Source organism: Hippopotamus amphibius, chromosome 12 (genome assembly GCF_030028045.1).
Source record: "Hippopotamus amphibius kiboko isolate mHipAmp2 chromosome 12, mHipAmp2.hap2, whole genome shotgun sequence".
Taxonomy (NCBI): Eukaryota; Metazoa; Chordata; class Mammalia; order Artiodactyla; family Hippopotamidae; genus Hippopotamus; species Hippopotamus amphibius.
In genome coordinates this window covers 85576515-85604309 of record NC_080197.1, presented here as the reverse complement: position 1 = coordinate 85604309, position 27795 = coordinate 85576515, and the positions used below count along the sequence as shown (strand labels likewise).

Below are 27795 nucleotides of genomic sequence, written 5' to 3'. Positions count from 1 at the left end.
AAAAAAAAATTCCGCCGGCAGCCCCCTTCTCTCCCCTACTCCACATCCCTCACTCCGGCACGCCCCAGTCCGGTGGGGTGAAAGACGTCCCCCCCGAACCGAGGGACGGGGAGGGGCGCGGCGGCTCCCGCGGCCTCCCGGAGCGCCGTCAGTGTCCGAAGCCATACATTTTGTCCCACTCCACGAACGAGTCCAGGTCCTTGGGCGAGGCCCTAGGGCCCACCTTGGCCAGCGCCGCCTCCAAGTCCTTGTAGGAGAGGGGCCGCTGCAGCCCCGGGACGCCCGCCCCGGCCGCCGCCTGCTGGCACAACTGCCCGAGCTCGCCGCCGGAGAAGCCCTGGGTGCCCTGCACCAGGGCGGCCAGCTCCCGCTCGCTCAGCGCGCAGCCCTGCTGGGCCAGCGCCCGCTGCAGGATCTGCCCGCGGGCCGGGCCGTCGGGCAGCGTAACGTAGAAGCGGAGAGCGAAGCGCCGGCGGGTCGCCTCGTCCAGGGCCGCGGGCCGCGAGGTGGTGCCCACGACCAGCACGCCGTCGGTCCCCGCGCCGCAGCCGCCGTCCAGGCAGGCCAGGAGCGGAGCCTGCAGCGCGCCCGCGGCGGTCGCGCCGTCGTCCCGGGCTGACAGCAGCGCGTCCAGCTCGCTGATGAGGAGCACCGCGGGCGGGCGGCAGCGCGCAGCCGCGAAGGCGGCCTGGAGGAGGCGCGCGCCCTCGGGAGCGCCCGGCGCGGCCAGCGTGGCCCCGCGCAGGCGCAGCAGCGTGGCGCCCAGCTGCGTGGCCAGGCAGCGGCCCAGCAGCGCTTTGCCCGCGCCCCGCGGCCCGAAGAGCAGCACGGTCCGCGGCGGGCGCGGGCTGCCGGGGTAGGCGGGCGGCCTCAGCAGGGGCCACACCAGCTCCTCCTCCAGCGCCGCCTTGAGAGCGCCCTGGCCCGCCACGTCCGCCCACTGCACTGGCGGCCCGCGGTCCACCATCTTGCTGGTCACCAGCTCCAGGGCCCCCGGGTCCACACCTTTGGGAGGCTCCCCCGACGGCACCGCGAAGCCCCCGCGGGGAGCCGGCGCCGGGGGCCGCTCCGGGAACTTCTCGAAGGGCTCGAGTTGGGGGCCGTAGACGGGGGAGCCCAGGACCTTGAGGGGGACGCCGCCACCGTACTTGCCTGACGCCTCTTCCGCCGCTCCCGGTGGCTTCGCCCGGAACCCATTGCCCCGACACTCGCCGTTGTCCGCGGCGGGGTAGGAGGCGCCGTCGGCCGCCGGGGCCTTGGCCGGCTCGAAGGCGTACTTGCGGTAGCGGCCCTCGGCGCCCTCGTCGGCGGCCTTGCGCTTCAGCGACACCCCGGCCTCTGCGGCCGCCTGGAAGCCGTAGGAGGAGGGCGGCGGCCGGGGCGGGGCGGGCGTGGGCAGGGGCGTGGGCGCCGCCAGGCCCGAGGGCAGGTAGGGGGCCGGGGGCGGGGCGGGCGGCGGCGGGAGGGCTCCGTAGCCGGGCTGCGCGGCGTAGCCCCCGGCGGGGTAGTTGTAGAGAGGCCCCGCGGGGCCGTAGCCCGGCGGGGGCGGCGGCTGCAGGAGCGCGGCCGGGGGCGGCGGGGGCAGCGCGGCGCTGGTCTGCGCACAGTAGCCGGGCGCCAGGTACCCCCCGCCGTAGCCCGCCGCGTACTCGGGCGCCGCCGACGGGCCCCCGCACGCGTTGCCGGCGTAGAGGGGTTCAGGCAGGTTCCCGGCTAAACCCGGGGAACCCCCGAGGCCCCCGGAGCCGCCCGCGCTGCTCGACTTGGTTCCCGGGAGGCCCTCGTGGAGCGAGGCCAAGGGGTAAGGGGCCTCCGGCCCCGGCCAGGGCTCGGTGTCGCCCTTGGCGCCGTTGAGGAAGGCGGCGTCGCCGTAGCCGCCCAGGGTGGGGCGCTCGTAGGGCGAGTCCAGGACCCCCGAGTACTTCTCCGCGTAGCGCTTGAGGAGGTTGGAGGCAGTGAGGGCAGAGATGTCGTCGTGCGCCCAAGCATAGTGGCAGCGCTGGCGACCGCCAGGGGGCAGCTCCAACTTGTGGGCCGGCGACGGGGTGGTGGAGGAGACGTCCAGGTGCTGCTCTGGCCACTGGTTGAGGGGCTGGGCGTGTTCCGGTGTCCAGTGCATCTTCGACAGAGCTGCAGGCAAGAGAGAGAAGCGGCTCCTGAGATCCCGCAGAGCCTCTCCCACCCACTGCCAGCCACAGGCCGGCCCTCTTAAACTTAAACCGCAGCTTGGGACAGGCTGGTTTTCCGGCATCCACCCCCACCGTTCCACCCACTCCACGCCATCTTCAGGCACCAGAAACACCCTATTTGACTTGCCCCTCATATCCCACAATTAAAGTTACCTGACAGTACTTTCCGCAGATCCAAGATGGATCTGAAAATATGTTTGGCCCTAACTTCACCTTCTAGGCAAGGACTATTGTTTTGTCCTGGCCCCTCTAGGCCTGCCCTCTAGGACACATGGCCCTTACTTTCAGACCTGTTGTAGTGAAGGGTCAGGCAATGGGTACCGCACCTTCCCCCACCCCCAGCTCTAGGAATAGTCAAACCTAGGTGGGGCTCATTCAGTTACAGATATTTGCTGCACACCCACCATGTGCTAGGCACTGCAGAGGCACTGGGGTTGTGTAAAGATGAGTGAGGCCTGCCCAGGCCTACCGGTGGCCCAGCAGTTTGATAGCCCTAAGTGCTCTGTTCACCTTAGCCTTCCCTGAGACTCCAGGGGCCCCCTTTGGGCCTGCAGTGAGGGATGCCAGTGTCCGTGGCAGCGCTGCATCGTCCCTGGGAAACCCCAGAGGCTCACCCAAAATCACTCACTTCCTTTCTACTTGGTCTCTTTGAGTCTCTGCCTGATGAAGTCAGAGCACCTGGGTTCCAGACCCAACTCTGCCCATGATGAATGCGTGTCCAGAGCAGGCGCTGCCACCTGCCTCATTCCCAAAATGTTTCACCACGATACAAAAAGCTTGTTTAGAATAGACAGATATGTCTTCTAGAGAAGCTGGCACAAAGTTAGTACACAGCAATGCAGAGTTAGTGCACATCGTAGGAGGTGGGTCACAAATTTGTCTCTGAGCCTCCAAGGAGCCAAATAACTCACTTTGGACTTCCATGGTGGCGTAGTGGGTAAGAATCTGCCTGCCAATGCAGGGGATGTGGGTTTGATCCCTGCCCCAGGAAGATACCACAGGCTGCGGAGCAACTAAGCCCATGCACCACAACTATTGAGCCCATGTGCTGCAACTACTGAAGCCCACGCGCCTAGAGCCCATGCTCTACAAGAGAGGCCACTGCAATGAGAAGCCCGTGCACCACAACGAAGAGTAGCCCCCGCTCGCCGCAACTAGAGAAAGCCCGTGTGCAGCAATGAAGACCCAACACAGCCAATAAAATAAATAAATAAATAAATAAATAAATAAATTTATACAAATAACTCACTTTGCAAAGTAAAATATGGCATCATACTCAAAAGAAGCAAACATGTTCCTGGCACAGAGATGATAGAACCTTTTTTCATGGGCCTCAGGAAGCCAACCTGTGAGATGTAATAAACAGTGGCCTCTTTGGTGGCCATGCCGTAAACACAGCAGAAGTGTTACACGGCTGTTTTGTACACTGTCCCTCAGCACCAGTCCACACATGGGCAAAACTGGTAAAAGGGATTCAAGGCCTGGGGAACAGCACTCTCCAGGCATATGGCTCCAATTGGTTGGCCTGATATGAGGGTAATATCTCATAAAGATTAAATAGGTCCATGATTTGCCAGAGATGATTTTTGCTTATGATTACTTCTCAAACCTAAGCTTTTGATAAGACAAGTCAACCTTACAGGTTCAATATTCTTTCTTCAACAGAATTTTATTGAGCACATACTAAGAGCTGTGCTAGGCATGGGTGCAGATTGAAAGGTGAGTAAGATGGTTCAGCCAGGTGGAGGAGACAGACAACATCTTTTATGAGGTGGGAAAATAGAGGTGTGTGCCAAGAGCTCCAGGGCTCAAGGGAACATGCCATGCCTGGTTGAGAAGGCCTCACCACTCTCTGGCTGTCTTTGCTGGACCTTGAAGGGTGAGAGACCAAGTTGACCAGACAGCCTAGAGGGTTCCAGCACCTTCAAAGATGCAGAGCACAGTACATTGAGAAAGCCGGGGCTGGAATAGCTCATATGCCCTCTTCCTTCCCTCAAGATGCCTTACTGCCACCTTTCGGAAAAATGTCATAATAAGTCTACAAATCTGTTTCTATGATGTGAACTGTGCCCCTTCAGAAGTAGGGCTCACGTGCAGCGCACAACCTACATAACCATACACTGTAAGCCTAGATGGAGCACCAAGAACTGTTGGGTCACTGGAGCCCTGGAAGTGGGTGTATGGCGGGGAGTGGTAGAAGAAGAGGCTGAAAATAATCAGGTGGCTTCTCAGGCTCTCCCCATTTGCCTTACTTGCAGCAGCTTGCCTATGGCTATGACCTGACATCAGTGGGCAAGGACAGTCTTTGAAAATGAAACTATTTACTCTCATCCCCGCTGCCCTAGGGAAGGCATGAGCCACAGATACTAAAGCACTAAAAGAGTTCTTAGCTGTCTCGCCTCCATCTGAGAGGTGATCATGGCCACCAATGGCAAGAGAGCAGAGCAGAGACAGCAGAGCTGAGGGTGAGGTCTAAGGGATGCAGGTGTGCAGCTCCTACCGCGAGGCCCCCAAAGAACAGAGCTTTACCTATTGTCGGGGTAACTTCCTGGGACATCAGAAATCTCAGGTCGTTCTGGTTGCCGAGTCATATGTGGTAACATCAGAGTCATACAAATGCAAAAATTGTGTTATGACATGGACCCCAAACCTGTTGTTTTGCTTTTCTGTTCACCATTATTTGTGCTTTGGATCCTTAATATAGAGAAAAGAGATTTGACCTTGATGAGAGCACTTTCCCTGAATTTATTAAGCTGGGCATGCTGGGGGAAGAGGGTGGCCCCTCCCAGAAGGACATACATAGACACAGCAAGGAAGGCTCTGGGCCTGGACTTGTTCACACACATTTCCTTCACCCACTGCCAGATCCGCTGCTGCTTCTCCTTGCTGTCATGCAGCATCCTCCCTGCCCCTCTCCCCCAGCTCCTGCCCTGGCCTGCAGCAGTCTTCATTCAGGTCCCCACTCCAGACCAAGCATTCAGGCCCTGGTCCACAATGAACCACTCCACCTCAGCCATTGCAGACTCCAGGAATCCCCTGCCTGTGGCCCTCCAAACCTGTCCTCCCAGCCCCACACCTGTCTGTCTCATCTGCTCTGGGCTTAGTCCCTTCCAGGCTCTCCTAGCCCCTGCCCAGAGGGGCCTTTGTCCTCCGCAGCTCATCCTACCCACTTGATCTCTACCCTCAATCCCCTCAGATACTGGCCTTCTGCTCTAGGCAGTTCCCTTCCATTTGCACCAGGGGCATATCTCCCTCACCGCTGGCCTTCTATTTTCACCTTTATCTACATCTGCATCCATTTTGCAGGCCAGGAGGCCTGAGGGTCCCTCCACCCTAACCCACGACCCCATCTGGCCCAGGCTGGGACCTTGCCCCATTAATTAACTATTCTTTCCCACCACCATGGCCTGGCTCTTCCCCACAGCAAGCTTAATTCTCTTCCATTTTCATGAAGACTTCCTTGGGGGACTTCCCTGGTGGTCCAGTAGTTGAGACTTCACTTTCCAATGCAAGGGGCACGGGTTTGATCCCTGGCCAGGGAGCTAGGATCCCACATGCCTTGGGGCCAAAAAACCAAAACATAAAACAGAAGCAATATTGTAACAAATTCAATGAAGACTTAAAAAACAAACAAAAAAATCCCCCAAAAAACTTCCTTGACCCTAAGCCCCACTAACTACCAGCCCATCTCTCTTGCCCCTCTCCTTCATTCCTCCCTCAAGCATCACTACCTGCAGTGATAGAGCATGCATTCTCCCTGCCCCCACCCTCAGACCACTTACAGCCCTCTCCTCTCACACAGAGATGTGCGACCCGGCCCGCCTGTAGCCCAGCCCAAGCTCCTGCTAGTCAGCCTCCCACAGAAGCAGGAGGGATCTCCCCTGGAGAGGGACCCCACCTCCTTCCCTGGTTCATAGGGCACACTGCAGTCCCTACATCAGCTAAGCTAGATGCGAGGAAAGGCCTGAGGGACTCAGGGGGAGGTGTGGGTTTTGAAACAGAGACACCTGGGTTTGAATCCAGGCTCAGACACTTATGGCGTGAGCCTGAGCAGTCTGCCTGGCCTCACTGAAGCTCAATTTCTCCAACTGTTAAAGGGCATAATATATGTCTTGCGAAGTGGCCATGAGGATTTAAGATAACGCAAGTACACAGTCCAGCGTCAGGTATAAAGTAGTATGATAAATGGTACAATTAGGAACCTGAGCAGTGGTCCAACCTTGCTGAGTGAATCTGAACAAGTCACTTCCCCTTGGGGTTGGGAGAATGTGGAGACTTCCGTGAGGGAGGTTCCTTCCAGCTCTAATAAGACAGACTGGTCCTTATGCCATTTCCCCACTGTCCCCACTAGGGGCAGCCCCTGCTCTGTGCTTTATGCACTGTCTTGTGTAGCCCTCACAACAGCCCAGTGAGAAATACTATTATCATCCCCATTTGGCAGATGGAGAGACTGAGGTACAAAGAGATTAATATATCCCTAAGGTCTCACAGCTGTTACACAGGGAGCAGGATTCAGACCCCAGCAGTCTAACTACAGGGCCCAGGCCCTTACTTCTTGGCTGCACTGCCTCCCTGGTCCAGCCCTGGGTACCCACAGCCAGAGAGAGCCTGAGGCCATGACACAGTCTCCACCAAGGCTCGTTTCCTTGGCCCTAAGGAAGCGTGTTTCTGTGTTTACCTGGGAATGTGGCTATGCCTCAAGGGCTGTATGTTTACCCTTCAAACCTGCAGTTGGAAGCACCTCCTGCTGGGGGATCCCGTCACCTGTGCCCCCACAGGCAGAATGTGTATCCTGTCACTGCAAAACAGCCCAAGTAGAGCTGTGTCTTTCCCTGCAAACTTGCCATCTGTCATCTAAGCATTTACCACTAGGCTGGGTGGAGAGTTCCTTATTCGGGTCTGCGGCCTTTGCTGGAGGTGGTGGCTGGGACTCTGTGGAGAAAATGCCACTTTTTGAAACTGCACCCTTTGGGGAACAAAGGAGGTCAGGCTCCTGAAGTAGCTCTTTCTCTGCAGACCCTTGGAGGCTGGAACTCCACTAGACTCCACACACAGTGCAGTCCTTCAAACTCATAGGTGATCAATAAATAGTAACAGAAAGAATTGCTGGATGGAAGAGGAGGAAAGAATTCCATAAACCCCTCCCCTCATTTGTAGGAAGTCTTCTAGGATCGAAGAGGGAAGTGATTGGGCCTTTACAAATGGCCAAGGCACTCAATGCACTGATTTCAGTCCTCGTGGGCCTCTCCGATGCCCGTGGACCAGGCCCAGGACACTCTGTGCATCAGGCCTGACACAGGCTGTAAAAGTGTGATTTACAATAAGAAATAGATATGGGCTGGCCAAAAAGTTCATTCAGTTTTCCCAGTACAGGAAAAAACGAACAAACTTTTTGGCCAACCCAATATTTAGTCTCCGTCCAGTATTCCTGACTCACAGCTCCCCAAACCCTTGGGATTTCCTAAGCATAAGAGCGATGGGAGCATCCTTCATTATATTTGGTTTCTTGTCCTCAGTTCCGGAAATAGCTTCAGAGCAATAAAGATGAAATGGGATCACAGAAGATTAAGATGGTGGAGTAGGAGGACGTGCGCTCACTCCCTCTTGCAAGAGCACCGGAATTACAACTAACTGCTGAACAATCATCGACAGAAAGACACTGGAGCTCACCAAAAAAGACACCCCACATCCAGAGACAAAGGAGAAACCGCAATGAGAAGGTAGGAGGGGCGCAATTGCGTTAAAATCAAATCCCATAAATGCTGGGTGGGTGACTCACAAACTGGAGAACAGTTATACCACAGAAGTCCATTCACTGGAGTGAGGGTTCTGAGCCCCACGTCAGGCTTCCCAACCTGGGAGTCCAGCAACTGGAGGAGGAATTCCCAGAGAATCAGACTCTGAAAGCCAGCGGGATCTGATTGCAGGACCTCCACAGGGCTGGGGGAAACAGACTGCACTCTTGGAGGGCACACAAAAAAGTGTGCTCACCAGGACCCAGGGGGAAGGAGCAGTGACCCCATAGGAGACTGAACCAGACCTACCTGCTGGTGTTGGAGGGTTGCCTGCAGAGGTGGGGGGCAGCTATGGCTCATGGAGGAGACAGGGGCACTGGCAGCAGGGGTTCTGGGAAGTGCTCATTGGCGTGAGCCCTCCCAGAGTCTGCCATTAGCCCCACCAAAGAGCCTGTAAGCTCCAGTGCTAGGTGGCCTCAGGCCAAACAACCAACAAGGTGTGAACACAGCCCCACCCATTAGCAGAGAAGCAGATTAAAGTTTTACTGAGTTCCCCCCACCAAATCGAATTAAAGCCTTACTGAGCTCCACCCACCCAGCCCTACCCACCATCAGTCCCTCCCATCAGGAAGCAAGCAGGAGCCTCCTAGATAGCTTCCTCCACAAGAGGGCAGACAGCAGTATCAAGCAGTATCAGCAGTATTTCGTCTTGTGGAACTGAAAACCAGAGCCACAGAAAGACAGAGAAAATGAAAAAGCAGAGAAGTTTGTACCAGATGAAGGGACAGGATAAAACCCCAGAAAAACAACTAAATGAAGAGGGGATATGCAACCTTCTAGAAAAAGAATTCAGAATAATGATAGTGAAGATGATCCGGGACTTTGAAAAAAGACTGGATGCAAAGATCGAAAAGTTTACCAAAAACCTAGAAGAATTAAAGAGCAAACAAACAGAGATATGCAACACAATAACTGAAATGAAAAATATACTAGAAGGAACCAACAGCAGATTCACTGAGGCAGAAGGGTGAATAACTGACCTGGAAGACAGAATGGTGAAAATCACTGATGCAGAAAAGAATAAGGAAAAAAGAATGAAAAGAACTGAAGACAGCCTAAGAGACCTCTGGGACAATGTTAAACGCACCAACATTCACATTATAGGGGTCCCAGAAGGAGAAGAGAGAGAGAAAGGACCCGAGAAAATATTGGAAGAGATTCTAGTTGAAAACTTCCCTAACATGGGAAAGGAAATAGCTACCCAAGTCCAGGAAGCGCAGAGAGTCCCAGGCAGGATAAACCCAAGGAGAAACACGCCAAGACGTATAGTAGTCAAATTGACAAAAATTAAAGACAGAGAAAAGTTATTAGAAGCAACAAGGGAAAAACGACAAATAACATACAAGGGAACTCCCATAGGGGTAACAGCTGACTTCTCAGCAGAAACTCTGCAAGCCAGAAGGGAGTGGCATGATATATTTAAAGTGATGAAAGGGAAGAACCTACATCCAAGAATACTCTACCCAGCAAGGATCTCATTCAGATTCGATGGAGACATCAAAAGTTTTACAGACAAGCAACAGCTAAGAGAATTCAGCACCACCAAACCAGCCCTACAACAAATGCTAAAGGAACTTCTCTAAGCGGGAAACAGAAGAGAAGAAAAGGATCTACAAAAACAACAAAACAATTAAGAAAATGGTAACAGGAAGATACATATCGATAATCACCTTAAATGTAAATGGACTAAATGCACCAATCAAAAGACACAGACTGGCTAAATGGATACAAAAACAAGACCCATATATATGCTGTCTCCAAGACACCCACTTCAGACCTAGGGACACATACAGATGGAAAGTGAGGGGATGGAAAAAGATATTCCATGAAAATGGAAATCAAAAGAAAGCTGGAGTAGCAATAGTCATATCAGATAAAATAGACTTTAAAAGAAAAAATGTTACAAGAGACAAGGACATTACATAAAGATCAAGGGATCCATCCAAGAAGAGGAGATAACAATTATAAATATATATGCACCCAATATAGGAGCCCCTCAATACATAAGGCAAATGCTAACAACTATGAAAGAGGAAATGCAAGGCAGAAATAGAGACACAGGTGTAGAGAACAAACGCATGGACACCAAGTGGGGAAGGGGGAGGGTTGGGGGGGAATGAATTGGGAGGTTGGGATACCAAATTGTACACTCTAAATATATGCTGTTTATTGTCTGTTAACTGTATCTCAATAAAAGTTCCAAAAAAAAAAATGAAATGGGTGTCTTGTTATTCATAACAAGCCCCTTTCAACCACACCTGAGTTAATGAGATAATTTTTGGAAAGCTCCTAAGAAACCTAAAGATGAAGGCTGGTTGCAAGGGGAACCAGACATGATTAGAGGGTTGGAACTTTCAGCAACGCCCCCCCCCCACCCCGCACCCAGGAAAAGGAGAGGGGCTGGTCATTGAGCTCAGTCACCAGCGGCCAATGGTTTAATCACTGGTGGCTATGCAAGAGGCCACCACAAAAACCCCAAAGGACAGGGTTGGGAGAGCTTCTGGGCTGGTGAACACGTGGAGGTGCTGGGAGGGTAGCTGCTGGGAAAAGGCATGGAAGTTCCATGCATCTTCCTGTATACCTGCCCTAGGCATCTCTTCCATCCGGCTGTTCCTGACTTATATCCTTTTATAATAAACCATTAATCTAGTAAGTAAACTGGTTTCTTGAGCTCTGTGAGCCCCTCTAGCAAACTAATCGAACCCGATGAGGGGGTTGTGGGAACTTCTTTCTGATTTACACCCCACTGGTCAGAAGCACAGGTAACAGCCTGGCCTGGTGGTTGGCATCTGAGGGGGCAGTCCTGTGGGACTGGGCCCTTAACCTGTGGGATCTGCTGCCACCTCCAGGAGCCTGTGTCAGAACTGAGTTACATGTGTAGAATACCCAGCTGGTGTCCCAGAACTGGTTGGTATGTGGAAAACCCACAGGTCTGTGTCAGAAGTAAAGCAGGGTGAGAGAACGCGCGGGCACGCAGGAGAAGTGTGTTTCTCCCTCACACAGGCCTTAGACACGCCTCCACCCCCACGGTGGCATCGAGTCAGCACACACCCTGAGCTGCCCCTGTGGGACCATGGGCAAGACACCTCACCTCTCCAGGCCCTCACTTTCTTCATCCATCAAATGAGACAGTGTAGATGGTAGACAGCAAATTTTCTCTCACTAGGAACCCTTTAAATACGTTTTATACAGGCTGAGGTGGGAAGTGACCCCAACTATGCAGTGTCAACACCCCTCCAACTCCCTGAGGAGGCCCCTAACACCCCCTCCCTATCTCACAGAAGTCCTGTGCTTCAGAATTCCCTGACCCACAGGGCTGGGGGTGGGGCAGGACGGAGGGGCAGCTGTGTGGCGGCTCCAGGCCTGTGTGTGGAGAAGGGCCGATGTCGCCCTCCTGGGCCAGCTCCTCAGGCTCCATTATCTCAGCCGGGGACAAAGGGGCTGGAGTGGAGAATCCCATTGTGGGGCCTCGCATGGAAATCTCATTAATCTATTCCCCACGGCTCCCACAGGCCTTTTGTCCCAGGCTTTTTTGTCTCCTGCTCACAACTGGTGCCCCCCGGGGGCGGGGGGGGGGGGTTCTGGCTGCCTGGCAGAGCTTGAAGGAACAGTTCCCCCATCCACGGGGCCCTGCCCCCTCGTGCCAGTCCCCAGTTACTACAAGAGGAGAGGAGAAGGAGGGCACCCATGGGACGCTGGAGGACAGGTTGGGTCACCTGCCTCAACCCTTGCACCCTCCCATCCAGAAAGCTGTTCCCCCAGTCCAGCCAGAGAGCAGCCCCCAGCGCAGCTGGACTCCCAGCACCCTGCCCTAGACATGGCCTAGCATGGGGAGGGCTCAATAAGTGTTTAAGGGGATGAATCAAAGGAGGCCAGAGGCAGCTAAAAATTCTGCACCGCAAGGGCTGCAGCCCATTCTCTGCAGGTTCACTGTCTTGTTTCCGTCCAGCCAGCAAACACTTGCATTTACCTTCAGAGTGCCGGCCACCGCGCAGCAACTGCTAGAGGGGCGAAACCAGATCAAACCCTTCCTGGAGACTCTATCACCTCACAGGGAAACTAAGGTGAAAGTGGTCACGGCCATAGGAAAGAAGGGAAGAGAAAAGAAAGGAAAGGAAGAAGGAAAGAAGGAGGGATGGAGAGAAATAAAAAGAAGGAAGGAAGAAAGAAGGGGAGGAAGAGAAAGAAAAAGGAGGAAAGAAGGAAAGAGCAAGAAAGAAAAGGAAAGAATTAATTCTGGAAGTTGGGAAGCAGTGGAGCCTATTTTCAGTGGGGGATCAGAGCAGCACCTAAAATGGGTCTCTGCAGACAGAAAGCACTGGGGTGTGTTCACGGCCGAGCCGAGCAGGGAGTGCTGGCACATCCATGTCATCACTCACTGCCCAACACCCCACCTAAGTAGAGAGTATTTACAGATGATAAAACTGAGTCCCAGGGAGGAGGTCCCGCTTGCCCGAGGTCAGGAAGAGGGCCTCCCCCTTCCGGCCAGTGTTTTCCCACCTCCACAGGCTGTGGTAAGGCAAGGATGCAAATTGAGGAACAGACCCCAGAAGGGAGCAGGGGTCCACCCGGCAGATCTGAACACTCCCCTCATGTCCCTAAACTCATTCCTTGGCTGGAGAAATGATGGAGAACTTGGAGCTGGGGGTGGGGGAGGGGAGGGCCATAGGGAGATGAGGAAGGGGCCACATGCCAGGAGGTGGGGACGGTCAGAGCCAAAAGAAACCTGGAAAACAGCCTTGCTCCTCCCGGCCAACAGGGCTTGGCTCACCCAGACCCACCCACTGGAAAGCCCTCCTTCTGCCAACTAGATTTTTCCCATCCTTCAAGGCCCACAGCTGGTCCTTCCTGCTTCAAGTATCCTCCTTGGCCACTCCAGCTCTAACCAACCCCTTGCCTTTTGGGGAAAGCTGGAGAAAGTCCCTCCTGGCAACAAGAACACAGGCTGTTCTTCCTCTTGGGCCCAGATTCAACGCTCAGGGACTGTGTTCCCTCAAGTCTCCCCTCTCCTGCATGATCAACGTCCCCCTCTACTGGGTCATTCTCATCAGCCCACAAACACGCTGCTCCCTTTCCTATCTTGGGGTCGGGGGAGCTCAGAAGACTCTCTTGATCCCCTTCCAGCTACATCCTATTGCTCTCTGCTTGCTTTTTACCAAAATAAAAAACAAAACAAAAACAAAAAAGGGTTTAAAAGATGCTTGTACTACAATTTCTGATTCCTCCCCCCCCATTCTCTCTTGGAGAAAGCCCTCCAACCAGGCGTTCACACCCAGCGCTCCAGCTGTCTCCGTGCGTGTTGTTAAATCTGATGGTCAGTCTGATGGCCAGTCCTCAGCTCAGCGGCACTGGGCTCAGCCGATCCCCCCTCCTTCCTGAAGCGTCTTCACTGGGCGCCCGCCCCCTCTCCTCCTCCACCTCTTTCATGCCCTCCTTTCACCCCTCCCCTCTGAGCCTTGCTGAGCCCAGGGCTCAGTCCCTGGAGCCTTCTCTCCACACTAATTCCTTGGAGACCCCATCCAGGCTCATGGCCTTGACCATTGGCTGTGCGTTGAGGATTCTGCAGCCTAGTTCCCCACCAAGCACACCCCCCTGGCATAGTCAACCTTCTTTCTGACCCCTCACCAATTAAATGTTTAATGGACATAATTGACATGTCCAAAAATCAAACTTCTGACTTTCTCATCCATCCCTGACCTACCCACCACCCGCCACCCCCATCCCAGGTCTTCCCCACCTCAGGAAATGGCAGCCTCATCCTTTCTAGGTGCTCAGGCCAGAAACCTTGGGGTCATCTCTAACTTCTCTCTTTCACACCTCAGACCAGCAAATCAGACTGGCCCCCAGCTTCCAAATCTGTCCAAACTGCAACCACCTCGCACCACTCCAGTGACGTCTCTCACCCAGAGGACGGCAGCAGCCTCCCATCTCCCCACCCCTGCCATGTCCACTCTGGTCCCCCACTCTCTAATCTCAACACGGTAGCCACAGGACCTTTGAAAACATGTCTGAGCATGTCATTCTTCTCCCCAGGAGCTTCCAGAGGCTCCTAGCTCACTGGGAATAAAAGCCAGAGTCCTCACAGTAGCCAACCTCATCCTACTGATCTGCTTCTCACCTCCAGGCCTCCCCTCTCGCCCCTGTCCCCTGGCGCCTTCCCTCCAGTCACACTGGCTTCCTCACTGCCCCACCACTACCAACACACACACACACACACACACACACACTGGGTTTCCTCCCACCTCAGAGGCCCCAGCCTTGCTGCACTCTATGCCTGAGACACTTTCCCCAGATCTCCGCACAGCTCACACCCTCACTCACTCCAGGCCTCCGCTCAGATGTCACCTCATCAGACCCTGACCACCCCCCAACCTGATGTTCTCTGTAGCACGCATCATAATCTGACCTAGTGTTGCTTTATCTTCTTGTACCCACTGGAAAGCTGCATGAAAGCAGGTACTTGGTTTTGTTCCCTGTCATGTCCCAAGCACCTAGGACAGTGCCTAGCACACAGTGAGTTCTTAATAGGCTCTGCAGAGTGGATGGATGGAAGGATGGATGGATGGATGGATAAGCAAAGAGGGTTAAAAGTGCTTCTGTGTCCAAATAAAGAGAAAAAACGCAGGTGACTAAATTTGAGCCCACGTGAGCTGCTGAGGGTGGCAAGAGGCAAAGCCAGGGAATTGCTTCAGAAGTGGACGTGCTGGAAGAGGAATTCATGTCTGTGAGCACCAGAGGAAATACCCAGCCCTGATCTGGCTGGAGCTGAAGCACACCTAGCCCAGCCCCCAGGGACGCCACCTGGTCTTTTTTTTTTTTTTTTTTTTTCCCCTCAAAAAAATCTTCCTCCTTCTCTCTTCTCTCAGCCAGGCCTCTGCGAGAGGACAAAAGGGGCGATGGAATTCCCATCAAAGGCCACCGGACACATGGTAAAGAGATCAGGGCCCTTGGGACCCTGCTTCCTAAAGGTAGTGAGGCCTCCCCGCCAGGCTGGCTCCTCTCTGGGATGGGGGTGGCAGGGGGCGTGGGGTGTGCTCTGGCCCTGGACTCCTCATATGTCAAATGCCAAACAGCAGGAGGCTGGCCAAGCAGCTGGGGGGAGGGGAGAGTACAGAAATCCCTGCCTGTGTCCGCGGTCAGGGCCACAGACAAGCTGTGACCATCTGTTGTTGTCTTGAGAGGCCAGGCCAGGGTCCCCAGCACCCTTGAAGATAAACCTTCCCTTTCTCCCAGACTTCTAGCGTTTGCCGAGAACTTTAATAATTACCATTCACTTTCATCCTCACAACTTCCCCGCTAGATAAGCATAGTCTCCCCATTTTACAGAAGAAGAGATGGAGGCTCAGAGAAAGGGCAGTGATTCTCCCAAGGTCACACAGCTAGTAAGAGGGTCCGCTGAGACTCTCAGCCCATGCTCCCAGTCCCTCCCTACTCCAGCCTTGGCCAAGGAGCCTGGGTGCCAAGCATAGGGCTCCCTCAGGACTAGGCACTCAGGCACAGCTCCAGCCCAAGCCTGCTCCCCACCCCCTCTTCCAGGCAGCCTTCTAGGACTGACACCCCCAAGGAAGTTCTAAGATGCCTCAAAGTCTAGAGCTCTGTACAGCCACTCCTTTCTCTCCCTGGGCTGTCGATCTGTCCCTGGGTATTGGGACAGGACCTCTTAAAGGCCCCTCAGCCACCCACAGGAGCAGTCGATCCGCACTGGGGCTGGGGTGCTCTGACAGACTGGGGAGGGAGCACCGCGCGCTGGGAAGAACCCTACCTGAGGTCACACAGGAGGCAGGGATCTGCACCCAAGAGCCTGGCTTCCGCCTCTGAACACAGCCTCCAATCCTGTGCTGCCTGCATCGCAGCTGCTAGCCACAGGGAACCGTCTAAATTTAAATTCATTAACATGTACTAATTATTTAAAATTAAATCCTTTATTATTACTTATTAATTATTTTTTTTAAATGTATTATTGAAGTGAAATTCAATTCAAAATTCAGTCCCTCAACAGCACCAGCCACGCTCCAAGCTCTCACTGATTACACGGGGCAGTGGCACCTGCACGCCCTGTGTAGACACGAGCATCCCCCTCACTGCAGAAGGTGCCATGGGACAGCGCTGCTCTCATCCCAGCCAGGACTTGCTTCTGCAGCCGGGGTGCTTCCCACCACAGCTAGAGCCTCCGCCACTTTCTCTTGAACTTGAATGGAGTCTCACTTCTTAGGGTCTCCAGGTAAGACATCCCTAGGACTCGGACTCCGTTCCTCAGGACTCCAGCTTCCCCAGGAGCCAGGGAGGGACGGCAGATGAGCTGGACCAACTACTCCTCGCCAGCCCAGCCTGCCACCGGGAGAGGCGGGGCAGGCTGAAGAGGAGACGAGGACAGTAGGACAGGGCAGTTTGTCATCTGGCCCTTCGGGCTGTGCCTCCTTCCCTCCCCTCTCAGCTGCTCAACACCCCTCCCCCCTCGCCTACCATCCTCATCCTCATCAAATCCCATGGACAGATGGGGGCCGGCAGGGAAAAACGCGACCACAGTGAAAGCACTCTCCAGTGGCAACAGAGTCTGGGGGTCACAGCTGTGTCCCCCGAGGCTTGGCCGGTCCTTCATGCCTGGCCTTGCGTCAGCAGTGAGAGGAGGGGGGATCCTTAGGAATCTTAGGAGGAGGTTTAGGAATCTGTAGATGCTGGATTATTCTAGCAGACACAACCGCAGTTAACAATGCAGTCAGTCATGTGGCTACTCATCCGTCCGTCCATTCAGAGCGCACTGAGAAGTCCCCACGCCAAGACGCAGTAAGAGGATGTAAAGGGCAGGCGGGCTCCCTAACCAGCTGGACCAGGTAGGGACGTGGCTTATTCTGGACTTGATCCTTGTTGCAGGCTAGATGAAGATCCTTTGTCTCTGCCCAGCGGTCTGAGCAGGACGGACACCCCCCCGTACGCTTCCCCTCAGGCAGGCGCGTAGCGTGTGCGCACGCTCTCTCTCTCCCCCCCCCCCCCCCAGCTGCTGCCATGAACCCCCTCCCATGGTCTCTCTGGCCAATCACAGCGTGAAGGGTAAGTCCCACTGCCCAGCGGCCCCCAGGGAGTGTATTCGCACATTTGAACCACTCAACCTGCACTGACAAAGCCTGGGGCCTTGGGAGGAGACACAGCAGGGGGGCCTGTGGGGAGCGGGCCTCCCTCCTCTCCGGGGGAAAGCTGAGGACTAAATGAAGCATTCTGGGGCACAGAGGCATTGGGGAGGCCAGCCCAGCAGTGAATAAGCGATGCATAAAACCCCAATCTACACACTCACTGATCAAACGGCCCATCTGCCCCCGCCCCCCCCAGGCGCCCCCCTGCACTTGCAGCAGGTCCCGGGGTGCCAGACCCAGGACACAGGCAGCCAATGCTTTAGCTGCAGGCTCAGTCCCACCCCCAAGCCCCACGAGGGGCCTCCATCCCCAGGGCTTGGGGACCTGCCTGTCCCCGCTGTGATCTGTCTGCCTTTGGCGGGGCTCATCAGGTCTGCCCTCTATGAATGACGGCTCTTTTTCTCTCCTGTGCTGCCCCGGGGCCGCCAGGGCTGACTTCAGCCTCATCACAGCTGCTAATCACTTTTCCAGCTCTGAAGCCCTACTCTCCTGCCCACTCCCTTCCTTCTGACAGCCCCTCCATGTTTTCTCTTGACCCTTCTCCTGGTGTCTGTAGCTGCTGGGAGATGCTCTGCGCCCTCTCCTTCTCACCCGTTCCCCAGGCTGGGAGGTATCCAGAAACACAGGGCAAGGAATACCGGTTTCCTATCCCCAACTCATCTATCTCCCGGGAGACACCAGGCAGGGAGAACTGGCCTAGTTATCACCCTTGCCCCTTCCCCCAAAGAGAACTGAATTTCTCTCCACCTGCCTCAATTTTGTTTGTTTTACTTAGGCTGAAATTTCAGCAACAGAAAAACATTCTGATTAACAGGCATCCTCTTTTAAATCGCCTGTAGCTCTGGGAGGTTCCAGGGTTTGAGGCCCTTGCCCCTCAATGAAGCTTAGCAAAGCTGACTGGCTTCTCTCCATGCCAGCTTGAAAGGAGCCGTCCTGAGCAAGTAGAGTTTTCATCAAGGCCAAGTAAAGAGACTCTCTGGGGCTGGTAACTGCTTTAAGGGCAGCACAGCCCACCCCACCATACCCTCTTCTCACTCCCTGAGCTGTGTTGGAGCCGGTTAGGGAAGACTTTAACCCCTGGGCCCTGGGACAGGACAGAAAAGGAGAGGGCTCACCCTATGTCCATGCTTTTTGGAGGGTTGGTGGGTCAGGATGTTATCTCCCAGAGGCCATTGCATCCTGGGCCGGGGGCTCAATCTCCATGACATCATTGAGTCCCCCCAACAGACTGCGAGGAGGGAGGGGTTTATGGTGCCAGCCCACTGGACAGCAGGACACACTCCTTCCCTTCTTCCTCCTTTCCTCACCTTCACTGGCTGCTCCCAGGGACCCTCAGATGCAGCCTGGACTCAACTGGTGACTTGAGTTAGGCAGGTGTCTGAAGACTGACCTGGGGCTGGGAGTCTCTGAGCCCACCCTGGCAAGCCCGGAGGTCCCTTGGAGGTCACAGTCCCACCTCCTTCCTGGGGCTCAGAGGATACAGGGAGTGGGTCTGCCTCTGAGATGCGGGGCAAGTGTCTCAGCCTCTCCGTTTCCTCCGGTGTGACATGGGGGACCCAGCACAACCCAGCATGCCCCCAGGCTGCCATGAGGGCAGTGAAGGAAGGGTGGTCCTTTCAGGAATGGCTGGAGCGGGCCAGAGGCTGGGGCAAGACACCAGGCCTGGCTTTGACTTGGCTCCCAAGAGGGCTGGCCAGGCGCTTCAGCCTGGAAAAGGCGGGGCGGGGAAACCTCTCGGGCACCAAAAGGATCCAATGGGCTTGAGGGACCCCTGGGAGAGAAGTGCAGCTTCCAAGCTGGGCCCCGGAGGGGAGGCATCACCCTGCAGCGTGAGGCCCCTGTCCTGCCCCTCTTGACTGCTGGGTGTGATTGTGAGCGTAACTGAGTCCCAGACCACCGCTTCCCTGGACATCCTGCCTCACCCCTGGGCCTGCTGGCCTGTGTCCTGGGGCACCTCTCACCCGCTCGTCCTCTGCCAACAGAAGCAGAAACCCCAGGGCCCTGCCTCCTCTTCGGCCCTCTGTGCCACTTAGAAAATGCCCAGATAATGTCGTACGGCCCTTCAGGTCCCCCTTGAGAGCCTTCTGTGCCAGACCCGACTGCATGCTGAGCCACACCTCTCCCGTCCCTGGAACCTGAGGGTGCATGCGGCTTCTCAGCACAGAGCGGGGACAGCGGCAGCCACCACAGGGCTCTTGTGTGCAGACGTGTGCCCAGCAGGCCCTCGGGAGGAGGCTGTGGTCACTGGGGATGCTGGCCAGCGGGGGCAGCCCTGCTCTCCGGGGCTGGCTGAGACCCTCCCAGTGCCTGTCTCCTCGTGGATTTGCATCTGGGGCCCCTTGTCCCTCGGGACTTGGCCCTGCATGGCTGTGGGAGTAGGAGGAGGTCCAGGACTCTTTACCAGTTTTCAGGCATAGGCCCCTTGTGCAATCTAGTAAACCTGTGGCCTGTTCTCAAAAGTACTTGTCAATGCCTAAGATAAAAATACATACACAAGGAAAAAAAAAGGAGGTGTAACTATGTATGGTGACAGATGTTAGCTAGACTTATCGTGGTGACCGTTTCATAGTATATACAAATATCAAATCATTACGCCGTACACCTGAAACTAATACAGTGTTATATGTCAATTACACCTCAATTAAGAACAAAATAATACTTGGGACTACTTTGTCAATTATACCTTCATAAACCTGGGGGGGTAGAATTTTAAAAATATTCAATACATGGGGCTACAAGGGGAATTAATACCATTGGAAGACGACTCTATTCATGAGCCTCTCGGGGATCACGGATCACAGGTTTCAGTCCGAGCGACAAAGGCCCCCTCTCAGACCCCAGCCCCTTCACCCTAGCCAAGCTTAGGATCCAAGGTTGACTGGAGTCAGTTGGGTGGTATGTGACCTCCGAAAAGCTCACACTTTAAAGTCTGGGTGATCCTATGTTCCCGGGCCCCAAATATACCCCCCTCCCTGCGCATAGGGGTGGGTGAGAGACACACCCCTGCAGGGCCAGACCAGAGCAGAGGTAAGGGAGCAGGCCCAGGCAGCCCACCCGGGCTTCACCAGTAGCTGCCTCTGCACCACGCCCCCCCCCCCACCCCGCCCCACTCCCTTTCTAGCCCTGGGGGAGCCAAGCTGAGTAACTCCAGCTATGCAGCCTGGCCGGTCTACCCGGGCGTGAGAGGGCAGGGCTGTCCTCGAGGGGGTGGCCCCCTACACCTGCAGGGTCACAGGAACAGAAAGGGAAATTGGTGGGGACGGTGCTAGGCAAAGACCAAACAACCACAGCAACTCCTGTCTGCTTCGGGCTGGGACCCCAGCACATGTGCCAAGCACTGCTATAAGCACACAAGGTCATGTAATCTTCACAATAACCCCAGGAAGGAGGTATGACTGCTATTCCCATGTTACAGAGGAGGAGACTGAGGCATGGTTAACTTGTCGAGGTCACCAAGCTAGGACATGGTGCCACCTTTGAGTGGCAGCCCTGTGCAGCCCCTCTGCTCTGCTCTCCACCCCCCATCCTCGAATGAGGCAAATCCACCATGAAAGATTTTTGGCTTAATGTTAGCTGTCTGAGGACATGTGGGTTGTTTCTAGAAGTGATGAGCTCCCCATCAGTAGAGGCATGCAACACGAGAGGCTGTCTACAGGGAGGGGCACTCTCGGGCAGGTTGATGGGCTCTTCCTCTCAACTCTGCAATTTTTCTGGGTCATCCCCACTTACATGTCTAATAGGCACTGCAAACCCAACGATTCTAAAAACTGAACCCCTGACCACCCCACCCCAATGAGGCAGCTCCATCTTTCCCAATAAGGGCTCAAACCCCAAAACTCTGGCCTGAGAGGGCTACAGTGTGGAAGATGGTGACAGGAGAATGGCTATCCCACATAGAACACAGGCCACCTGGAAAAGGAGCCCCTTCCTAGAGGGGTGAGTATCTAGCCACCAATGACCGCTGTCTCTGTGAGGAGCTGGGTGGGTGGGTGGGGGCCATCCCCCCGGTGGTCAAAGTTCTCCTGGAGCCCCTCTGCCCCAACAGAAACCTGCAGGCAGACCAGGTAGGTGTGGAAGAACATGATGCAGGGGGAGGTGTCTTTTTTCAGTATAACCCAAATCTCACCAGTTTTCTTTCCCCAATGTCCTGGAAAGAAGAAAAACCACCCCAGACTCTCAAGCAGCCAAGGGCCCAATAGGCCAGTCAGCAGCAGGTGGACTCTCCCACTTTCCTTTCCCACTGAATTAGGGCCTCTGTCACCTATGAACCACCTCCCCTGGGAAAAAGAAGTCTCCTGGGGACTCTGCCAAAGATGCAAGGCCCTGCTGTGAAGGAAATGGTCTTTTCCCAAGTCTCTCGTCTCCCTCCCATCCCGGGTCCTGTCCACTGCTCCCCAGCTAAAGCACCTTCAGTGACTCCCTTTTACGCAGGGAAAACAAGGAGAGCAGTTCTGAAAGCTTAGCCTGTCCTTTTGCCTACTCGCTGGTCCCTGACTGTCTTGTAAGCTCCTTGAAGGTGAGACTACATCAGAAATAATGCTTGGGGACTTTCCTGGTGGTGCAGTGGTTAAGAATCTGCCTGCCAATGCACGGGACATGGGTTGGATCCCTGGTCCGGGAAGATCCCACATGCTGCGGAGCAACTAAGCCCATGTGCCACAACTATTGAGCCCTCATGCCACAACTACTGATGCCTGCATACCTAGAACCTGTGCTCTGCAACAGGAGAAGCCACTACAACGAGAAACCCGTGGGCCGCGATGAAGAGTAGCCTGTGCTCGCCACAACTAGAGAAAGCCCGAGCACAGCAACAAAGACCCAATGAAAATTAATTAATTAATAAAGAAATAACGCTTGTTGGATGAATGGCTGTCTGGATAAAATTCCCTGGCCTGGCTCAGGGCCCTGCTGAGTGTGTGGTGACTGTGACAGTGCTTCACGTAGGTGCCTATGGCAAAGCAACCAGCACCAGGGCTAAGTGCCAGGGACCCAGCAGGAGCTCGACACAGGTCTGTTAGAGTAAAATGCAGCTTCTTTGTCACATCTTCCCATCCATCCCCAACTGACTAATTCCAGCACCAGGCTGGGGATCAGGTGGCCTGAATCTGCCAGGCAGTGAGGGGAGGTAGAGGGAGGCAGCTTCCACCTCCCGGATTCCATAGGTAGCCAAGCTGGCTCCCTTCTCACCTACCTCCTGAGCCCCCTCCTGCCCCAACGCTACTTTGGAAAGAGCTTCAAAGACGGCCTGGGCAAGCCCTGCCCTGGGCCAGAACTTTCACACACACGTCTTCTTTTTCTCCCTGCTCCTACGCTGGGAGGTGGTTCTCTCTGCAGTGGGTTGCAAGCCACTGAGCGGGTCACCAGAGGCAGGCATGTACTTCAGAGACAAAGGACGCACTATGTGAAACCAAGTCCTCCATCACCTATGAACTCACTCACTACTGTTCTTATCCCCATTTTGCAAATGAAGACATCGAGACACAAACAGAGTCCGGTGACTTGTCCTGGGCAATTAGACCTAATTAGTGGCAGGGTTATTGCAGCCCAAGGCTTGGCCCCTCAGGTGGGGGGCGTGATTAGTCACCATAAATTGGGGTTGGACCAATGGAGGCTGGTCCAAAGCCACGCCTAACGCTCCCACTCACTGACACTGAGAACACCCCACCACCAGTCCCCAAGGTGTATTGCAAAGGCTGACTGTCCACGTCTCAGCACCAAAGGAAAAGAGAGCAAGGCACCTGGCTGGCCCCCACTGCAGATCCTTCTCCTTGGCTGGCTCAGGCAGGAAGATATCAACATCAACAGCAATCACCAACAGCCCCGGCTCACGATGGTGCGACATACAACTTTTTGATTTTACAGTGGTGCCGCATGCAGTCAGGGGAAACCGTCCTTTGAAGTGTGAGTGTTAATCTTTCCCCAGGCTAGCGACCAATGCCACCCTCTCTTGTGATGCCGGGCCGTGGCAGTGAGCCGCAGCTCCCAGCCAGCCCTGCCATCACGAGGCTAAACAACTGATACACTCACAACCATTCTGCACCCATTAAACCACTCTGTTTTTCACTTTCGGTACAGTCTCCAATAACTTACATGAGATATTGAACACTTTACGATAAAATACGCTTTGTGTTTGATGAGTTTGCCCAACTATAGGCTAACGTAAGTTTTCTGGTCACCTGTAAGGTACGCTAAGCTAACCTACGATGTTCAGTAGGTTAGGTGTATTAAATGTTTTCGACTTACCATAATTTCAACTTACAATGGGGTTATCAGGACATAACCCCATCGTAAGTCAAGGAAGACTTGTCTAGCCCTGAGCACTGTCCCCTGCATTTCTGACCAAGCTTTCACAGGCCCACAGTCCTTCAAGATAGGGACTCAGGGCTTCCGGCTCCTGCCTCATTTAATCTTCACGATAATGCTTATGAGGAGGGCACCATGATTAGTCCCATTTCACAGAGGAGATATAGAATATTTAATCAGTGCTATGTAAGTAAATGTTAGCTATGATTCATCAAGTCGCTTAAGAGAATGCTCAGAGAAGAGCTAGAACTCTCTTGCCACTCATCCTTATTGCTGGGGATGAGTGGGTCCTAAAACAAAATAACCGCTGGACCTCCTCTCTCCAGGTGACACATTCAGAGATGACCAGCCCAGACCCCGACCCCACTCAAAGCCTGGCCCAGCGGCTCCGCCCCACACCCCTGGTCTCTTGGCGCACCCTGTCCACCCGCCACGCAGCCAGCACCAAGTGGAGTGCCAGAGTGTTGGGCTGCAGGCCTCACTCTGCTCTCAGCACCCTTCCGGGGGGTCTGGACTGGGGTGAGGGTTTCTTGGTGTAGGGTTCCCATGGGCTTCAGGGGGTCCAAGAATCCTCTAAAGCAGAATGCAAAGTCTGGTATTGATTGATGGAAGGGCATTTTTCTGGGGACAGCTTTGGAGGGGTCTGTAAATCAAAAAACAAAAGTATGGACCCAGGACTGGGTAACCTTGAAGACCCCTTCCATTCCTAGTATTCTTGGGCTATATGCATCTAAACATAAACTCCACTCCTCATGCTTCAAGGCCAACTCAGCAGCCACTCTGGGAAACTCTTGGATTCCTCACTTCTTTGACGGCAGCACAAGGCTTGGGACCCACACAGCCTTGCAGGGTCTCTCCTGCCTTGATCTTCCTCACTAGCCCGCCAGCCAGCCCAGGGCTGAGATGGCAGAAGACACCAGTATACACCATGGTCAGCCTAGTGGGGCTTACCCCAGCCCACAGCCTCTGTCCACTGGAAGGCAGAGGCTCTCGGTGTTGTGGACCACAGGTGCACCTGGCCTCAGGGTCCACCTCTCTCCACAGCAGCCTGGAACCTTGCTGAGCCATGTTCCCGCAGGGAACCTGGTTTTCATTAAATCGGGTAGCGCAGTCATTAACTGCCAGCCAAGTCAAGAAGAAGCAAATTTCTTCTAGAAGGCACAGGGAGAGTAAGGGAGACCAGCCTGTCCCCTGCGATCCCTGGCTGACTGAGGTGGGGGAGGGGGAGGCGGGGAGGCTGGGCTCCTAAGGGTCCAGCAACTGCAGCAGTAGGAGCTGGGGGTGGGGAGTGGGGGCAGTCTTGGCCCAGATAATACGCAATTGTTAATGTGATCCATATGGATCCTGACTAGCCTCTCTGTTTAACAGGATGATAATGGCAGGGAAAGAATGCTGGTCTGTGGGGAAAGGAAGGGGCAAAGTCCTCCCCAGACTTGGGGGTGGGGGAGGGTCAGCAAATGAGGAGGAGGAAGAGACCCACCCAGGGGTCTCCACCACCCACCCAGGGGCACAGAGTGATTTGCCTGAAAGTACCTAGATGCCATGCTTTGCAGGCTGCCCTGACAAAACCCCTTTTATTCAGCCAACAAATGTTTATGGAGCACCCACAAGGTGCCAAGCCCCGTGCCAGGCCTGGTGGGGATGGGGCGCAGGGAAGTATATGCTCCACCTCGTCCTCCAGGAGGCCAAGCCTTGTGTGGACTCAGCCTCAGAAGCTGATGGGAGGCACAGGTGCAGGGCTAGGAGAACATGCAGGGAGCAGCAAGGGACAAGAGCTGGGGGCTCTGCGGAGGCTGTATGAAGGAAGTGCGGCATCAGAGTCGGGCCTCGAAGAATGAGGAGGTTGTGGAGAGACAGGGACAATGGGAAGGCATTTGGCTGAGGGAACAGCGGGAGCAAAGGCAGAGAGGCGTGAAATTGCGTGGAGAGAGGCTGAGGTCTCGCCATAAAGCTGCAGCCCGCTCAGGGGAGGGGAGGGGAGGGGATCCTCGCTCCATAAAAAGCTGGGGCCATGGATGACCAGCAGGAGGGCAGGAAAGGGCGTTGAGCACAACACACTCGCGTCTGGGCCCTCTCCTGCCCACTCCAGGTGGCGCAGTGGAATTGTTCGCGCACGGCATCCTCAGCCAGCCCCCCCTTTACACCACAGCCCCCGGATCCCGCAGGCCTCGGAAGTCAAACGCATCCCTGGGTCTCTCAGCCCTCCTCTTCTTCTCCCGAGGAGACGGGGGGCCCCCTGAAAAGTGGGGGTTACTGGGCCTCCCCAGGAGCAGCTCCACTGCCCACAGAGCTAACTCCCTTTGGCCCAACAGGGCTTTCTTTCCCCGAGAAGATATTACAGGGAGGCCACGAGGGTCGCTCCTTACAGGGCTGGTTGCTGCGGACACCGATGGAATCAAGTGGAAATAACTGAAACGGCGTTAAATATGGGAGAGGGGGATTTACGAGGCCTGTCACCCGCTGGAGGGAGGCCGGCCGGCAGGCCCCGCCCCTTTCTCGCCCACCCCAGGAAGTCCCGTCCCGCCCCCTGCGCTCCGGCGGCCGCCGGGTACCCGCGCGCGGCTGGGTCCCGCAGCGCTCAGCGCCCGACCGCCCGGCGCGGCCGTCCTGCCGGAGGACGGCGTTTGCACCCGGCTAGGAGCTCCGGGATGGGGACTCTGAGGAACCCCAGCCCAGCCGCTTGCAGGAGGATGCACAGAGGTTCAGGCTGCACTCTGGGAGGGTCTGGGGCTCCCTGTGCAGGGTCAGAGTTCTTTGGACCACGACACCACCTGGCCCACTCCAGCGACTCCACAGGGACGGCTCTGGGCCTCGAGAACCGAGACGTTCTCCCGCCCCGCGGAAGCCCAGAGTGGGGTCCGAACAGGGTCCTCATTCCTCGCAGCCTGGCCAGGGGCTGGAGTCCGCTCAGCCGCGGCAGCCCGGGCGGACGACAACACAAACATTCTTCCGTCCTCTATTCTCCTCCAAATTAGGTATCCATGGAGACAGGGCCTGGCAGCCTGACAGCCCCACGGCCAGTCCTGATTTAGTGACCGTCCCTTTAACAGCCCACCCACCCGTCCACCCACCCCTGCGCTGCGGGCTCCTGGCTGCCGCTGGGCGCAGGCTCCAGGCCACTTACACTCGCCCCCGAGCAGACCCCTTCCCAGGCCTCCTCCGCCCAGGGGCAGAGAAGCGGGCCTATATTTGCTGAGCACCTACTGGGTGCCCAACCCTAGCAGAGGACGCTCTATAGAGCGCGTCCCCTGGCAAGGGAATCTCTGTGTAGACCTAGAGAGGGCTCTTGGAGTGGGGAAGTTTCAAGTGCTCTCGGGAGAGGGGGCCGGGAGCTCAGAGGGTCTCCCTCGCAGCCTGTAGCCCACGGGTGAAGGTAAGTGCGGCTTCCTGCAACACGCTGACTCTGAGATGGGGGCTATGCTCTCCCCGGCCGGAAGAGAAGAAAGGCAGGAGGTGGGCGTGAGGGACACAGGGCCCGAAGTGGCCTGAGTCTCCTGTCACTGCCCCATCACGATGCTGGGGAATCTCCGGGCCTGGAACCCAGTCCCCACCCCCCTCCCTCACACACAGGGGCCGCTGGACAAAGACCTGACGGAGTGGGAGGGGCCTCGGGCCGGCCCTCGGGCTCCGGACACTGGATCCTTCTGGGACCCGAACCCGCAAATTCTGGTTCCCCACCCCCCATCCCGCAGGCTCCCCCCAGAGCCTGCCGCTCGCTACTGCTGCAGCCTCCGCACCAAAGGGGGCGGCGAAGAGGGTGCCCGGCGGCGCCGGCGAGGAGAGCCCCTTCTCTGCCCGCCCCCTCCCCCCGGGAAGTGACCCTCAGCTCCCACGCACCCGCCCGGGTCTCTCGCTGGCCTTGCCCTTCGACCCCCGCCTCGTTGAACCCCGCGACCCGCAGCCCCCGCCCTCTCCGGCCCTCGCACTGCCCTGCGCCCGCGGACAAAGCTCCGGACACCCCGACCGCACGGTCACCACCCCCTGACCCGGCCCGCCCGCGCGCTCCCGCGCCTGCCCCAGCCGGGCCCGCGGCCCCGTACCTCGGCATCCCGGCCGGGTCCTAGGTGAGTGTGCGCGGCCTGGGGGGGCGTCCGGCCCCGGGGCCGGGGCGCGGGCCGGGGGCGACAGGCCGGGGTTGGGGGGCAGCAGCGCTCACCATCCTGGAGCCGCTGCTGCTGCGGCTGCTGCGGCCGCCGCGGGCGCGAGCGGGACTGGGCAGTGGGGGTGGCCGGACAAGGGGCCGCCCCGGCTCCCCCCGCAGGCAGGACCCCCACCCCCACCCCCGCCTCCCCTCGCCCGCCCCCAGCGCCCTCCCTCGCAGGCCTTAGCTCCCCTCCCCTTTCCCTGCTCCTCCCCTCCCCTGGTGCCCCTCCCTTCCCC

The 27795-nt window shown here is 56.1% G+C and overlaps 1 protein-coding gene across 9 annotated transcripts; it reads right to left on the bottom strand.

Annotated features, from left to right (window-relative positions):
• Positions 1-4: 4 nt before the first annotated feature.
• FIGNL2 (fidgetin like 2) lies at positions 5-27662 on the bottom strand. Of its 9 annotated transcripts, none has more exons than XM_057701560.1 (3): positions 27456-27662; positions 3439-4883; positions 5-2130 (listed from the first exon to the last, which is right to left on the bottom strand). In XM_057701560.1, the coding sequence occupies exons 2-3, from the start codon at positions 3572-3574 to the stop codon at positions 149-151; spliced, it is 2118 nt and encodes a 705-aa protein (XP_057557543.1). In that variant the 5' UTR covers positions 3575-4883; positions 27456-27662; the 3' UTR covers positions 5-148. The 9 variants fall into 9 exon arrangements, with proteins under 9 accessions (XP_057557543.1, XP_057557544.1, XP_057557548.1 ...); XM_057701561.1 differs by having other exon boundaries at positions 27572-27623; XM_057701565.1 differs by lacking the exon at positions 27456-27662 and adding an exon at positions 2818-2926 and having other exon boundaries at positions 4719-15737.
• Positions 27663-27795: the final 133 nt, after the last annotated feature.